The sequence below is a fragment of the Mus caroli genome, chromosome 12 (assembly GCF_900094665.2).
Source record: "Mus caroli chromosome 12, CAROLI_EIJ_v1.1, whole genome shotgun sequence".
NCBI classification, from domain to species: domain Eukaryota; kingdom Metazoa; phylum Chordata; class Mammalia; order Rodentia; family Muridae; genus Mus; species Mus caroli.
In genome coordinates, this window is record NC_034581.1 from 97,736,713 (window position 1) to 97,754,015 (window position 17,303).

At 42.9% G+C, this 17,303-nt stretch overlaps 1 protein-coding gene across 8 annotated transcripts in view; it reads left to right on the forward strand.

Moving 5' to 3' along the window:
• The window catches only part of Unc79 (unc-79 homolog, NALCN channel complex subunit), a 236,261-nt gene that overhangs the window by 109,440 nt on the left and 109,518 nt on the right, over positions 1–17,303 (forward strand). For all 8 annotated transcript variants that reach the window (XM_021178827.2, XM_029484464.1, XM_021178826.2 and 5 more), the window contains exons 12-18: positions 315–544; positions 2,335–2,506; positions 4,039–4,269; positions 10,821–11,011; positions 11,549–11,672; positions 13,472–13,612; positions 15,785–16,006. In XM_021178827.2, the coding sequence (XP_021034486.1) occupies positions 315–544; positions 2,335–2,506; positions 4,039–4,269; positions 10,821–11,011; positions 11,549–11,672; positions 13,472–13,612; positions 15,785–16,006 (1,311 nt within the window). The remainder of the gene's footprint in view (positions 1–314; positions 545–2,334; positions 2,507–4,038; positions 4,270–10,820; positions 11,012–11,548; positions 11,673–13,471; positions 13,613–15,784; positions 16,007–17,303) is intronic.

The window sequence follows — 17,303 nt, forward strand, 5'->3', positions numbered from 1 at the left end:
TTCCTTCCTTACTCTGGGGTGCTGTGGTGTGCTTTCTCAGCATCATGGTTCTATGTTTTTATTCTTAATTTCTGCTGAGAAAATCATAAGCATTACATTCAATTAACCCAGCCTCTTAGTGCAGTTCCATTGCTTTCTAGACCGTATCTACCCTTTCCACTAGAATAAAACACCTCTGTGTGGCTAGACCACACCTTGCATTTTGGAAACCCGGTCACTTCCTGTGGCCCCTTTGAGGTTCTATTTGCTTCAGGTTTCTATCCAACTTTGTCTCAGAAGCCAGCTTTAATTGGCTTTGCTTTCTCTGCTTGCAGAACTGCAGCTCCCATGTCAGAAGGGCAGTGGTCACCTGCTTTTCCGCAGGGTGTTGCGGTCGCCACGGAAACAGGCCTGTTCGGTACTGCAAAAGGTGCCACTCGAACCACCACAGTAACGAGGTGGGAGCCACCGCAGAAACTCACCTCTACCAGACCTCTCCACCCCCCATCAACACCCGGGAGTGTGGGGCGGAGGAGCTGGTCTGCGCTGTGGAGGCAGTGATCAGGTAACCATGGCTTCCCCTGTGTGGCATTGAACTCGACTTGCGCATGCGCCAAGAGAGCAGCTCTACTCCATTTTCTCCTGCTCTCTGCAGTCGTGCCCCGATGTTTTGATAAAATGTAAGAATTCAATAAGTAGTTTGATTGGATGACAATCATGTGCAAGGCCTTGTGCTAGGTACTTGGGAGACACAAGTGCCCTTCATATACTTAAGCAGATACTACAGAAAGGAAACCTTTAATTGCGGTAGGCTCTGGTGAGCACAGGGGAGCAGCAGGCAGAGGAGGCCGGCGTTAGGGTGGTGAAACGGAGGCTGGAGCATGGCAGTAATAGCCGGGAGAGCTACAGAGTATGTAGGCATGCTTACCTGCCTGTCAGTACTGAGGTGCAGGGAGCCAGGTAGCAGCAGAGCTGAGGTGAACTTCAAAGCTGAGGGATTCAGGTGGCCGTGTAGGAGAAAGCAGCGTTTTACACTCCGACTTCTAGATGTTCTCTTTGCAGATATTATCCAAAGTCACACGATCATTAGCAATTAAATAATGCCTGAATATACAAATTTTAAGGAGCCTTTGTCGTTTCTCTTTCTCTTATACTGATGACAAACTATAATAGGATTACGATTTCTAAATAGCACTTAGGAAACAAAGATCAAAATGCAGCTGTGCACTTCTGTTTGTTCCCCAGTTGTTTTCAATGTGTGTTTTATTTATATGGCCACAGTTATAATGACTTTGTGGTTCTGAGCCAACATCCAATCCACTCTTCCCATATTGTGCTGAAGTTTTATACTTACCACTTTTGAGTCCATAGGCAAAAGCCACAGAGCGGGCTGGGGAGACGGCTCAGTGGATAAGAGCATGAGGACCCGAGGCTGAATGCCAGAACCCACTGTAAAAGACTGGGCATGACCACATAGGCCTGTAATGACATCACTGGGGGACTAGGACAGGCAGATCCCTGACAGTGTGAGGCTCTCTGCCTAAGCATGGCGGGCTTGCGATTCAACAGGATACTCACTAAATAGATAAGTTAGAGAGCAATGGACACCCAGTGTCCTTCTCTAGCCTTTGCAGGTGCACACACAAGTGTATTCACCTATATCTCCAACTCACATGTACCGTGCACACACGCAGACACACAGACACACAGACACACACACACACACACACACACACACACACAGAGTAATTATTTGTTTTTCTCTGCCGTTGTATATTTATATGGCTTTCTTTTTTTTATATATTTTATAAACAGCTTTTTGATACTTTGTACAGGGCTCTTCCTACATAGTCTCAGAGGTGGGTTAGCTGGTTAAAGGGTATACATATCTTCACAATATGTTAGCAAATTGTTTTTGAAAGCATGAGTATCCGTTTCCAATGCTAACAGTGCAAAGGAAGCGACTTGCTTTCGCTGATCCCTTGCCAACATTCCTTATTATTACTTTTTATCTGCTACTTGCTCAGCAAGCTTGGAGAGGAGCCACTCCCTTGCTTCCAGAGCCTTGAACACTTGATACCCACTCTTCTTCCAGTGGGGTGCAAATGACCAGTCTTGCCTTGTGAAGGGATCATCGTATCAACCTTCTTGTGATCGACTGGAGAAAGGAAACTCTTAGCTTCTCTTTGAGATGGGGACATAGTAAGAAAATGAAACTAGGGTTTCTGGGTAAATGACAGGGACTTAGACGAGGGTAAGCACAATGTTTGAGGGCTCACAAGGCGATCCAAATAGGCTGTGTGATCCAGGATGTGTTTTTGCCTCTTCTTACCTGTCCCCCTCTCTCTTGGGCAGCTTGTTGAAAGAAGCGGAATTCCACGCAGAGCAGAGGGAGCACGAGTTGAACCGGCGGCGGCAGCTGGGCCTCTCTTCCTCCCACCACTCCCTGGACAACACTGATTTTGATAACAAGGATGATGACAAGCATGACCAGAGGCTGCTCAGCCAATTCGGGATATGGTTCTTAGTAAGGAAAAGACGCCAGCCCCTCTCCATTCCCCTCCTCGGAATTGCTCCCGAAAGGAGACAGCAAAGAGTGAAGAATTAACCCTCAAACGGGGGTGGTATACCCTGGGGTAGCAGCTCTCAACTCGGGTTGCTTGTTATTGTATCCAAGAATGCCTTTAGAAAGTTACAATGTCCATATTTGTCTCCAGAATCCTGGGAACCTTTCCGCTTTAATTATAAAGAAATTTAATTTTGACAACCAATTTTTGGTACACGTATAAAAGCTTATCACTTATTAAAGATGAAGGAAGCTAATATAACGAGATGGATATGCCTGTTTGTTCTTATGGAAACCATTAAATATTGGCAGATAAGGGATACTTCGGGATGCAGAACATCTTTAAGGTTTTTCAGGGCGAATCAGTATTTTTGATTTTATAATTGTCGGTGCTCCCCTCCCCCAATTTGATTTTAACAAACAAGGCAGCAAGAGCCACAGTGCCAAGGCCTTGCCTCCATGAAGCTCACCTCCCTCACAGGACGCAATGGTAGTGCGGGCTGGTGCAGGCTGTCAAGTACTGGGATTACCACAAGGCACCAGAGATTTATGTCTTATCATTTATGTACACGAGGAAACATTTGTATAGTTAAGGGGGCCTATGGTATACATATATACCTAGATATACATATACGAACTATAGTCAGGCTACTGGGGAGGGAGTGGTTACACTGATTTGAGTCAACTCCACTACTCATCCAGTGGAGATCAGATACTGCAAAGACCCAGCTGTAAGAGCCTATTCTGCAGAAACGCAGGCTTTTTTTTTTTTTGCCTGCTAGATACAAGGATTATGTCTCCATAGTGATCTCCCTCTTCTATGCTTGCACACAGTTTCTTGGGAGAAAAAAAAAAAAGACTACCAAATTGGGAACTAATTGTTGGTTCCACATGTCTTGCTTCCAAGAACTATTATACAGGAACACAGTGACTCCTATTGTTGGAAACTCTTTGAAGGCAGGGACAATGATTTAATTAATTAACTAATTAATTAATTAATTTTGTATTTTTTGGACCCTGCCAAGTGCTCAATAAACTATTGTTTCAGAACGGGTAAATAATGTTTAAAAATTACTTATAACACAGTGAGTTGGGAAAAGCACTTGGGTATCAGAGTTGTTACCGATGGAAATTTTTTTACCTGAATCAGGTCTTTTGAGAACTGAAATATGATCATTTTTTTAAAAATTGAAGATATTGATGAAATACCACTTTATCGACTTAATCTTTTGGAAAACATTCTAGTTCAGGTTACATAATGGAATTACAACAGGAAGACAATGCTTAGGAGATGCTGAGGGGATGTTACTGTGGCGATCCATGCATGCCTTTAGAGAGGACCGTAGTTCTGGATACATGGTAACCATTTGTAACATTGCTGGTTTTGAATGCATCATCTGGAGCTCCTCCTTTTTCCCTCTTTAAATATGCTTGTCATAACTTTGTAACGCTGGGGTGGAGGAGCCTGAATGAAGTCTGTTCTGCTACCCCAGGTGAGCCTCTGCACACCCAGTGAGAACACGCCCACAGAGAGCCTGGCCCGGCTGGTGGCTATGGTATTTCAGTGGTTTCATTCCACGGCGTACATGATGGATGATGAAGTTGGAAGCTTGGTGGAAAAGCTGAAGCCCCAGTTCGTCACCAAGTGGTTGAAGACAGTATGTGATGTCCGATTTGATGTCATGGTCATGTGCCTTCTTCCCAAACCCATGGAATTTGCCAGGGTAAGTGGAGGTCACCTATCTAGGCCTTGCTGCGGGAGAGAGGTTGGGGGCAATGCCACATTTGACCATCCCTCTTTGTATGTCAACAGCCAAAGACAATCTACTTGGATGTGGTGGCATATACCTGTAAACCCAGAATTTAGGAGGCAGAGGGAGAAGGATTGCTATGCAGTCCGTAGCAGTTGAGACTATACCCCGAGTATCAGGCCAGTCAGGATTACAATGCAATACTTTGCCTCAAAAATGAAAAATCCAAATCCAAACAAACAAAAACCAAGGTTGGTTAGTGTGATACTCTTAATCTTTGGTGATGTGCTGTTTCAGCTTTGGTTTGGAATAGGGAAGACTGGCATGATGGATTTGTAAGGTGTCTGTAATAACTTAAGTATGTGTTCATTCTTAGTGTTGCTTGTTCGTATTAAGAAAGAAAAGAAATTGTTTCTGTGTGGCTTGGGCTCTCAGTTCTTTCCTGGCTTGCAGCCAATGAGGGACATTTCTGTGGCTTCATGTTCACCTTCCAGATTATGGCAGAGTGGCAAGGACTCAAACATCACTTCTTACTAAAAGCAATGATCTTCCCTTGGGCTTGCACATGCCCAGCGAATGGTCTCTAGAAGCAGGGTAAAGCCTGGCATCTGAAGGTTCACTTCCTACAGGTCTTTTATGGGTCAGATCCTTCTTGATCAACTGGGCCTATAGGTGGGCTGTTATAATTACTTAGACCCCTGCAAGGGTAAGGACACTGAGATAAAAGCAACTCAAAGGTAGTTTTACAAGTGCTCAACCACCCATTTTTAAGGTGTCCTGTTTTCAGACTCTTGTAACGGCTCCTTGAAGTCTTCAGTAATTACTGCACACCTTCCAAGAGCACCCAGGCTTTGCAGGAGATCACCCTGCGAGAAAACAGACTGCCCAGCCCTCAATCAGGACAGGCATCTCACAGGGAGCAGATCACCCCACTTCCAGCACCACAGGCCTGTTGGGTACATAGCCAGTGAGATAATGTAAACTGCACCCTGATTGACTCCCTCCCCCTCATTTGGAGCAAATTTCTCAACATGGAGAATATTCTGTGTGGGCAGAACAGAGATAATGCCTAACCAGACAACAGTCTGATGGAGACTGCTCCACTGTGCGGATCTCACATTCCCTTCCCCATGTAATTTCCAAGTTTGCCAGTGTTCTGGAAGAGAGGCTCCACCCTCTTTGTCTTTCCAGTGTGATGGCCCTGAATACCAAATTCCTTTCTTGTTTTCAACCATTACTTTGGGATGAGTGGCCAGACCTGATCTGTTGGGAACTCCTGTTCACTCTGGCTGCCCTAAATCAGCTTCCCATTGAAAACTCCAGTAACAATCAAAGTTCACACTGTGCGGTTTAAAATTCCAGACATGGTTCCTAGAACTGCCAGAATGCCCTCTCCGTGTGTTGGAGGACAGATTTCTCTATGCCTCTCCTCATGCTACCTAGTTGAAGATGCTCAGTGGGGGAAGACCCAGTATTTCTTCATTACAGTATCATTTGTGCTTAACTCAGAAAAGTGGAGGCTCAGCATCGGGTTTTGGCAGTCATACATGATATTTATTCCCTCAAAGTATTTTCTAGGTTTTATTTTTATTTGTAATTTTTGTCTTTCAAAAAGACATTTTAAAACTGGGCTGATATAAGGCATTTGAGGATAAATCAGAGTACAGACCATCAGCAGGAATGGCTGTGACTCCAGGATTCAGAGGCTGAGAAGTTATGGAGATAGGAGATGGTCCTCTCTTCTTTGGTGCCACCTACTGACTCCTTCATAAAATTGCATCTTTACATGCTGGGCAGTTTTGAGTTCCTGGAACATGAAGCATCTTCATGCTTCCTGTTATTTCTCTTAGAGTGGTATGATATGATTCCAGTCTGATATGATTCTGAGAGATAAGAAGTTATGTCATTAGAAGAACCTCTCCTTTCCCAAAGTGGGTCTCACAAGGTAGCTAATAATAGATTAATTAGAAGAGAAGGCTTATGGATGAGAATAACGAAGGATGATGCATTACCCCCGGAACAGTTCGAGATGTAAGGTTTCCAGTCCTAACTCAGCTTGGCTTTGGCTTTTTGAAGCTAAGAACAAGAAGTGGCTTTCTGTATGGTGGATGGATTCTCCAGAGTGTCTCTGGCACTCTCTCTGGAGGGGGTAAACAGAGATGCATTTTCAAGTTCTTAAAGGTAGATATGAAATGTTCATACACCAGCTTGTTTCTTGGGACCATTTGCTTGGAAAATTGTTTTCCGACCTTTTACTCTGAGATAGTGTCTGACTTTGTCACTGAGGTGCATTTCCTGTATGTAGCAAAATGCTGGGTCCGGTTTACATATCCACTCTATTAGTCTATGTCCTTTTCTTGGAGAATTGAGTCCATTGTTATTAAGAGATACTAAGGAAACATGATTGTTACTTCCTGTTATTTTTGTTGTTAGAGGTGGAATTATGTTTGTGTGGCTATCTTCTTTTGGGTTTGTTGAAAGATTACTTTCTTGCTTTTTCTAGGGTGTAGTTTCCCCTCCCTGTTTTGGTGTTTCCCATCTATTATCCTTTGTAAGGCTGGATTTATGGAAAGATATTGTGTAAATTTGGTTTTGTCATGGAATATCTTGGTTTCTCCATCTATGGTAATTGAGAGTTTTGCTGGATATAGTAGTCTGGGTTAGCATTTGTGTTCTCTTAGGGTTTGTATGAGATCTTCCCAGGATCTTCTGGCTTTCAGAGTCTCTGGTGAGAAGTCTGGTGTCATTCTGATAGGTCTGCCTTTATATGTTACTTGACCTTTTCCCCTTACTGCTTTTAATATTCTTTCTTTGTTTAGTCATTTGGTATTTTGATTATTATGTGGCAGGAGGAATTTCTTTTCTGGCCCAGTCTATTTGGAGTTCNGTAGGNTTCTTGTATGTTCATGGGCATCTCTTTCTTTAGGTTAGGGAAGTTTTCATCTATAATTTTGTTGGAGATATTTACTGACCCTTTAAGTTGGTAATCTTTGTTCTCTTCTATACCTATTATCCTTAGGTTTCCTCTTCTCATTGTGTCTTGGATTTCATGGATGTTTTGGGTTAGGAGCGTCTTGCATTTTGTATTTTCTTTGACTGTTGTGTCAATGTTTCCCATGGTACTTTCTGCACCTGAGATTCTCTCTTCTATCTCTTGTATTCTGTTGGTGATGCTTGCATATATAACTCCTGATCTCTTTCCTAGGTTTTCTAACTCCAGGGTTGTCTCCCTTTGTGATTTCTTTATTGTGTCTATTTTCATTCTAATATCAAATAAAATCAAATTTCAACCAAAAGTTATCAAAAAAGAAAAGGAAGGACACTTCATACTGTTCAAAGGGAAAATCTAGCAAGATCAACTCTCAATTCTGAACATCTATGCTCCAAATGCAAGGGTACCCACACTCATAAAAGAAACTTTACTAAAGCTCAAAGCACACATTGCAGCTCACACAATAATAGTGGGGGACTTCAACACCCCTCTCTCAGCAATGGACAGATCATGGAAACAGAAACTAAGCAGAGACACAGTGAGACTAACAGAAGTTATGAACCAAATGGATCTAACAGGTATTTATAAAACATTTCATCCTAAAGCTAAAGAATATACCTTCTTCTCAGCACTTCATGATACCTTCTCCAAAACTGACCATATAATTGGTCACAAAACAGGCCTCAACAGATACAAGAAGATTGAAATAATCCTATGCACCCATATCAGATCACTGTGGACTAAGGCTGGTCTTAAATACCAACAAAAACAACAGAAAGCACACATATACATGGAAGCTGAACAAAGCTCTACTCAGTGATAACTTGGTTAATGAAGAAATTAAGAAATTAAAGACTTTTTAGAATTTAATGAAAATGAAGACACATCATACCAAAGCTTATGGGACACAATGAAAGCAGTGGTAAGAGGAAAACTCATAGGTCTAAGTGTCTCCAAAAAGAAACTGGAGAGAGCTTACACTAGCAGCTTAACAGCACACCTGAAAGCTCTAGAACAAAAAGAAGCAAATACACCCAAGAGGAGTACACAGCAGAAAATAATCAACTCAGGACTGAAATCAACCAAATAGAAACAAAACGAACTATACAAAGAATCAACAAAAGGAGCTGGTTCTCTGAGACAATCAACAAGATAGACAAGCCCTTAGCCAGAGGGCACAGACACAGTATCCAAATCAATAAAATCATAAATGAAAAGGGAGCATAGATCTTAAAATGATTATTCTGTTTGTTGAAAATTAACAGTTGAAAATATTAAAATCATCTTCTACTAATGACAAAATTGGCAAAGTGGCAGTCATATCTTGTACAAAAGAGTGGGGGTTGGGGGTTGATTCACCTGAAGACATGCTAAGGAGCTGGGCAGAATAAGGATTCCTCAGGAGATAATACACGTATCCTTCCCAGAGCATTCTCTTAACACAACTGCTTATTGATCCTCTACTAAAAAATAAAAATAAAGATAAAAAAGAGTTCCACACTTTATGTTACAAGGTAACGACTCAGGAACAGTCAACACTTTATTACTTTTATTCTAGTAAGTATAATATAGAAGGTAGGCTTATATTTTTCAAAACCTACTTTAATAAGCATATTTAAATGCTTTATCTGCCCTTCTAGCCCACCACTCACTAGAGGTAGTGGAAAGGAAAGGCTAATAGGGCAAAAAAGTAGGATGTGGACCTGTTTAGAAATAGTTTTTGGGGCAAATCCAATCTGCATTGTCAGGGTATCAGCAGTTTAGTTGACACGAGTCAGCAGCAGTAGCTTGATCTCCTTGCAAACACCGGTTATGAACCAGCAACGCATAGTTTAATCCACAAGAAACCGTGAGGCTCTGCCAACAGGCCTGAGTCAGACAGAGGAAGCCATGAGAAGCTGCTGGAACACCACCAGGAGTTCTTTGGTGTGTCTCTCTCTACAAAGTCACAACAAGTGATGATCAGTGAAGAAGACAAGGTGAACCAATGCCACAGCATTGTCACTGAAGGCCAGCGTCAGTAAAGCCAAATGAAGACCAGCATGGGTGGCAAGGCAAACCAATGCCACACTGCGCTGGCCACTGCTTGTTGGATTATACTTATACCCTTTCCAAACATCATGTGTCCTCTCAAGCGTCTGCTCTAGCAAAATATTACATGCCCTTTTCCCAGGAAGCTTCCAGAAAGAAAAATCTGTTCTTAGCAAAACGTCCTCCCACGTGTCTGCTTCAGCAGAAACATTCATAAGATAGTTTTCAGAAAAACATCACATAACACAACTGAGTCTCCAAATAAACCAGAAATTTCCACTTCAATAGAATCTTTAATACCAGGCTTAAAACAACTTATAAATTAATAAACTGTATTAATTAGTTTTTAAAAAAGCTTTCTTTCTTTCTTTCTTTCCTTCTTTCTTTCTTTCTTTCTTTCTTTCTTTCTTTCTTTCTTTCTTTTTCTTTCTTTCTGGTGTTGTGGAATGAACCTAGGGTATCATGCATGTCAGGCAAGGGCTTGGTCGCTGAATTATACCCCTCAGCCCCTCCAAATGCATCGGTTTTTTTGTTCATGGATTTAATTATGCTAGAACATCTTTTGTTTTTTTTTTAAATGGCCATGGCAGAGTATGAGGAGTAGAGAAGAGTGGTATTCTGTACTGTGCTGTCCATAAAGAAAAACCCGCAGTACAGGGTGTGTGTGGCAGGAGGAAGCGTGTGTCTCTGCAGACAGGAGCAGCTGCATGCTAATCTAGCTTTAAAAAGAGTAATTTTCATTGTTGCCCATCACAGTAGGACTAGAACTTTGGACTTACAACTCACATAGGCTCCAGAAATCCATGGCAGAATAGTTCAAATTCAGTCCACGATCAATATCTGTACCTTCCTATCTATACCTGTGCTTCCTTTTCATTATGGAGCTTAGTGGAAAGTTCTCCAAAAAAAGAAACACAAATGGCCAGCCAACATTTTAAAAAGTATTTGACATCCTCAGTCATTATGGAGATGCAGATTCAAACCTCTTGGTGGTGATGGCACATGCCCTTAATTTCAGCACTCAAGGATCTTTGTGAGTTCAAGGCCAGCCTGTTCTACAGAGCAAGTTCCAGGACAGCCAGAGCTGTACAGAAAAACCTTGCCTCTAACCCACAGTCCTCTCCATGTGCCCTTTCCCCTCTCCCCCTTCAGTCTCACACAAGTCAGAATGGCCATCCTCAGGAGTATCTGTGACAACAAATGCTGCCATGGGTGTGGGGGAGGGGAGCCCTCCTGTTCTGTGGGCAGAAGTGGAAGTTAATACAGCCTCTTTTCTCAAAAGCTAGAAATAGATTTACCACATGACCCAAGCCCTATCACTACTGGACATTTCCGGAAAGGACTCACTACCTTCCCACAGAGATGCTTCTCTGTTCACCGATGGTACAGTGACTTTGATTCTCACAAGCCTGTGACTCAGTCTCATAGTAGGCCTGTCCCCTTCTCAGAAGTCCTTGAGGGTAACTATAAGGAGTATCACTTGTTCTTTTGCCCTTGTCAGGTCGGTGGATACTGGGACAAGTCCTGTAGCACAGTGACTCAGTTAAAGGAAGGTCTCAACAGGATCCTCTGCCTGATCCCTTACAATGTCATCAGCCAGTCTGTGTGGGAGTGCATTATGCCTGAATGGCTGGAAGCCATCCGGACAGAAGTCCCTGACAACCAGTTAAAGGAATTCAGGGAAGTATTAAGGTGGGTAAGTAGTTTGATGTAGTCACTAGTTGTAGTGATATCTCACACTCACGGACGGGTATGTGCTGCTAGCCAGGCACTCTGCTAAGCATTTTAGACAATCTTGATGCTAACCGTCCTGTGGAGTGAGGCGAAGCATTCAGATGAGACACGGCCAGAAACTGAGCTAAGATGGTTCGAATCGATTCAGAAAAGGAGTAATAACTGTATATTCTTCCCTTGGTTTATTTTCATGTGTGGTAAATGGGGTAGGTGGGGAAAATGTAACAGGAAATGTCTTTAGATGCTGGGGTAGTTCCTTCCATTAAGCCTCAGACGGGGTGAATATTAGTGTTATCACGGCCACACAATCGTTTCTATTTAATGATGGGAACTCACCTCTTAAAGTAGCGAAACACACAAATGCCTGGTGAGAACAACAAGGCTACTACTCTAAAGGCCTGAGCTCTCTGAGGTTATAGTTAGAAATACTCTAGTGTCATGGTAGTCTTTGGAGTGTGCCCATCGGTCACTTACTTTTGTTGCTCTGCTTTCCAGCAAAATGTTTGACATAGAGCTGTGTCCTCTGCCGTTTTCAATGGAAGAGATGTTTGGTTTTATTAGCTGTCGGTTTACAGGATATCCCTCCACTGTGCAGGAGCAAGCGCTACTCTGGCTTCACGTAAGTGCATGACGCAACCATTTCGACCTGGCCTCTAGTCACTGCTCTTCAGCTACCTAGGAGAAGCGGGAGGAGTTTTTGCAGAGACTCCCGAGCCTTTGTGTTTATGAGCATTTGCTGCAGACGAATGTCACATGCGCAGAGATAAGTGGTTACCTGTCAGATACATGTAGCAGTAGCGTAGTGAATAAGTATAAATGTATTGGGTAAAGTCACCAAGTTTATAGGGCCTTTGGGCCTTGCCTTTGACTAGTGTCCTGGGTTCAGAGCCATCATCTCTACTTGGGAAGATTGAGAGTTAGTCGTGGACAGAATGGTTCACAGTGTCCTCTCCGCCTGGCATGACTTTCTCTCGTGTCACCGTCAGTGAGCAGCACTGTCTATAAAAGCTCAGTCCTTTATAGTCAGCCTCACCTATGACATCCCCTCAAGTTTTCTGTAGCTCTCGGTCCCCAGATCCTCATTCCCCACTGTAGCATCTTGCCAGCTCCCTTTGTGAATTCTGTCCTTTTAAATAGATTTAATTCTCTCTCTCTCTCTCGTTCTCTCTCTCTTTCTCTCTCTCTCTCTCTCTCTCTCTCTTGTTGTTGTTGTTTTGGTTTAGTTTTCCTTCTGCTTACAAACCCCTCCAGTTCAGGGGACCACATTCTATTTTTAACTTTATAGCCTTCCCCAGCCTTTCCTTCTAGCATTTGGACACACATTTTTTTTTTTAAATGAATGCTCAGTTAAAAAAAAAAAAGTGAAACTGAATACCTACCACGAAGTTTAGACAGTTTCGTAAAACGAGGGCAAATTTAATGTTTAGTTATGATTATGGATGCTTTTTTGCTTTTTTGCTTTTTTTTTTTTTCCGAGATAGGATTTCTCTGTCTAGCCCTGGCAGTCCTGGAACTCACTTTGTAGACCAGGCTGGCCTCAAACTCAGAAATCCGCCTGCCTCTGCCTCCCAAGTGCTGGGATTAAAGGCGTGTGCCACCACACCTGGCGGATACTATTTTTTTTTTTTTTTAAGTTTGCTTTTTGTGGTGCCGGTGATCAAACCCAAGGTCTTCTGCATTTCCCTGAAGGCAGAGGCTGTAATGGAAGGTGACAAAGTACTGCCTAGCCACCGAAGAGAGTGGTGAGATAGGGTTCAAAACTCACTCGTGATAATTAGCTGTGGAACACTTGCGGATCTCGTATAAGCCACTTGATAACGAGTAGGTTAGAAACACGTCTTTTTTTAGTCTTTCTTCCTTCAAGCCACTGGCAGTGGGAGGAATGGTAGCAGTAATTAAACCCTGTGAAAGTGGTGATTGACTGTAGAAAGCCCTGAGGAAGTTCTCAGAGGAATGTGTGTGTATGTGTGTGTGTGTGTGGGGGGGGGGTTATTCTGTTTGAAGAAAGAAAGCATGGACCTGCAGAAAGTTCATGCCTGATGAGGTATATCTGCCCCAAGAGGACGTGAGCTCGTACCAGAGAGCAAGACAACAGGCAGCATTCAGTCAGAGCGGGAGTGGGCTGGGGCCGGTGCTACAGATGCTGTTAGTCGAGGGAAGACATTTCCAGATGCATCAGAGGGGGCAGCAGAAAGAATACAGCTTAGTGGACAGGGGGGAGGTGGAAATTGGACATCTCAAAGGTAATGGATTTCCTTGGTGTGAATAATTTGAAAATGGTTGTGCTCATATGTATTGCAAAATGTCCTTACTTTCATGACATAACTGTCATGACATTAGAGAAAATATTAGATTTAGTTTTCTGAGTTTGAGAATTTACTTTTTTGGGGTTTGTGTGTCATGTGCTTTATCCCTCAGGTATTATCGGAGTTAGATATCACGGTTCCACTTCAACTCTTAATAAGTATGTTTTCTGATGGTGTTAATTCTGTCAAAGAATTGGCAAATCAAAGAAAATCAAGAGCCAATGAACTGTCAGGGAACCTCGCATCTCGAAGGGTAAGTATCACTATGACAGTTCGCGTCCTTCTTGATAAGGTGTGGGAAGCCTCTGCCAGCTACGCTGGCCTTGGAGAAGCATCATTAGAATTCTCTTTGGAAAGATTGTATCGTGTTCCGTTTCATTAATCTTTTAATTACATTAAATAAGAAAACATTTGCTAAAGACAGCCTTGATGTAGCCTTTAATCAGTAAGTTACTGTTCTCATTTTCTTCTTCTTCTTCTTCTTTTTAAAAATTTAATTTGGGGGGCTGGTGAGATGGCTCAGTGGGTAAGAGCACCCGACTGCTCTTCCTAAGGTCCAGAGTTCAAATCCCAGCAACCACATGGTGGCTCACAACCATCCGTAACGAGATCTGGCGCCCTCTTCTGGAGTGTCTGGGGACAGCTTCAGTGTACTTACATATGATAAATAAATAAATCTTTAAAAAAAATTTTTAATTTGTGCTCTCTTGCCATTGAGAGAACAAGATAGCAATTCTTTAGCGTATGTTCTTCCTCTGGGCGCAGGGTATCCTCTTGGAAACCAGGGATTCTTTTCTAGCTCCTGCAAGATCCTTCACTTTGATGGGGTGATTTGCTTTTGTTTTTTGCTATCCTATTTTGGGGAGACATGGTCAATTGGTGGGGACTTTAGGTGATATAGAATCTGTGAATCAGCCGAGGTCTTTTTATTGCATCTCTGTGGGTGAAAAAATGTGTAAGCTCGGTTAGTGGGCTTCCGTGCCCACAGAGGACCTGAAGGAGCTTATGTAGGTGAAGGGACCTCTCCGACCATGAGCAGTTCCTGAGAGGTAAATGATCTCAATGCTTTGCACAGCAGGCCTGTCTCCAGAACATTCCCACAGCCATTCCACTGACATCTGGGGACCACAAACCCTCATGAGCTCATGGGATCATAGTCTATATAGTTTTTATTCGTTTTTTTTTTTTTTTTTTAAGAGGGATCATTGATTGCCTGTCTGATAGGAACCAGAGGCCCACTTTGTTTTCTTCTTCTTGCAACTCAAAGGCTGTATAAGAAGCTTAGGTTGTATGTAACTTCATTCTGTGTAGTGTTCACAATGAACAATGTAACAGAGTTGTAAGAACCCATTATCCTCATTTTTACAATTGCTTCACCTTAGATCCTGGGAAGTGATGCTATCAACACACATTCTGACTCACAAGGGGCGACCGTTCTCACCTGGAACTGGATAATATTTATGATGCTACTTGGTTACTAGGATGGTCCTTAGGAGATAAAATAGGAGTTGAGCGTGATGCACAGACATAGGACTCCACCACAGAATTTATCACTCATAATAAAGCAGAGAGGTTTCAGTGGAGATGCTGTGGGTAGAGCTAGGAGAACTGTTAAAGGCGCAAGGACAATGAAGCTCCCACAGTGAGTGACAGCTCAGTCGGAAGCCACTGCCCCTGCAGAGCTGAAGGATACGGAACTCTAGCAGCCACCCTGAGCTGGAACTCCACTAGGGAGCTGACGGAGGTCGCCCTAGAGTGATGGCTTCAGATGCACCCCAGAACAGGCAGAGGTGGCAAGAACTGTCCCTACTCTTACCTCTGCTGCCCTGGTGTTCTTCTGGTGCCTGCCGTTGACTGAACTTGGACACCAGGCAGCAAAGGAGCCAGGTGAGACACAGTGGAGAGCAGAATAGCAAAGCACAGTTGAGGAGTGTGGGTGGGCACACGGGAGAGAGCCAGCGCAGTAGGTCCACCGTACCGTTTCTCATGGAAGTGAGATCGTCATAGTCCCATTGGTCATTCTAAAATCCTTCCAACCTACAGGTCTATGTTTATAATTCTAGAAATTAGCTTAAAATATTTTACTTGAAAATTTCTCATTTTCAACTTGTTGTTTTGGCAATATTAGCCACGGAGGTTTAGTATGACAGCATTTGATGAAATGAGATGACAGACACCTTCATTGTTCAGGGTTCTAACTCATTTCCAGACCACTCAGAGGAAAACGTGGTTGTTTCCTACTGTGTTTATATATTATGTGGGGTTATATCAGGTCGAGTACAAATTCCTGTGGGAAGCTGGTCCCACAACAGGAAATGCCTTCCCCGGGGTTCTCAGATACCTCAGATAGAGGTCTTGGACCCTTAGGAGAGCCTTTGGAGCCTTCATGAGGTCATCTTGCATTTGCTGATGTGTTTTCTTCCAGGTGAGTGTCGCCTCTGATCCTGGTCGACGAGGTCAGCACAATACGTTGAGTCCGTTTCATAGCCCTTTCCAGAGTCCGTTCCGGAGTCCCATGCGTAGTCCATTCCGTAGCCCCTTCAAGAACTTTGGACACCCAGGAGGAAGGACTATTGATTTTGATTGTGAAGATGATGACATGAATCTAAATTGTTTCATCCTCATGTTTGACCTTCTCCTAAAGCAGGTAGTGGAAGCATGAGATTCCTTTAGTTCACAGATGGGGCATACGAGGACCCCTGCCGAGTGATCCTGTCTGGTGGGTGGGTCTTTTTGCTCTCACTGTCATGAGCGCCATCACTTATGACTGTTGCAAACTCCTTGGGAATCTCCTAACAACGTTTGTGACCATCTGCAGTGCTGTTGACGTGTGAAAATGGATCTGAATTTTAGAAATATTGTTCTGGTTGAATAAATTGGATGGAAGAACTGGTTACTGCTGTTGTTGGGAAGACCACGGTACACTTTTGTTGTGATGAGGATAATCTAGGTGTATTTTATGAACTGATTTCTGAAGGGAACTGTAAAAGTTGAAAAGGCTCTGATAAAGAAAACATTTCCTTGTAATTTGAAAATTTGAAATTATTTGGAGTCACAGAAAATTATAAGAATAGTCCAGAGAGTCCCTAAGCACTCTGCTCACATTTTTTAAATGGCTATGGCCCCTATTTTCTCGATGAATTGTTCTGAGAGTAAGTTGTAAACATGTTATCTATCTCTATGTACTTCAGAGTGTATTTTTAAATTTCATTTCTTATGTAGCCACTACATAGTTGTCAAAATCAGAAAGTATCATCTAACTTATGGAAATTTTTCTTTTAGAATTAGTATAAGCATCATGTTTATAGCCAGAGAAAAGATAGACTTAGCAAATTTAAATTTTTAAAATTTATTTATTTATTTATTGGTTTGTTTTTTGTTTGTGTGTATATGTGTTTGTGTATATGGGAGTTTTACCTGCATGTGTGTTTGTGTAACCTGGGCATGCCTGGTTCCCATGGAGACCAAAATGGGGCATTAAATTCCCTGAGAACTGGAGTTACAGATGGTTCTGAGCCACCCACCCTGTATTGGGATTCAAATCTGGGTCCTCTGGAAGAGCAGCCAGTGCTCTTAATCACCAAGCCATTTTTCTAGTCCTCCTAACCTGTGTTTGATTTTAGAATAATCCAAGATTACTTAATGCAATTATTTGTCCTAGTTTCTAGTCCATCCATCCATCTGTCCGTCTGTCTGTATCTCTCTCTGAAATAGTCCCTCAGTCACTGTGTAGAACAGTCCCTCAGTCACTGGGTAGAACAGTCCCTCAGTCACTGTGTAGGACAGTCCCCCAGTCACTGTGTAGAACAGTCCCTCAGTCACTGTGTAGGACAGTCCCTCAGTCACTGTGTAGGACAGTCCCTCAGTCACTGTGTAGGACAGTCCCCCAGTCACTGTGTAGGACAGTCCCCCAGTCACTGTGTAGGACAGTCCCCCAGTCACTG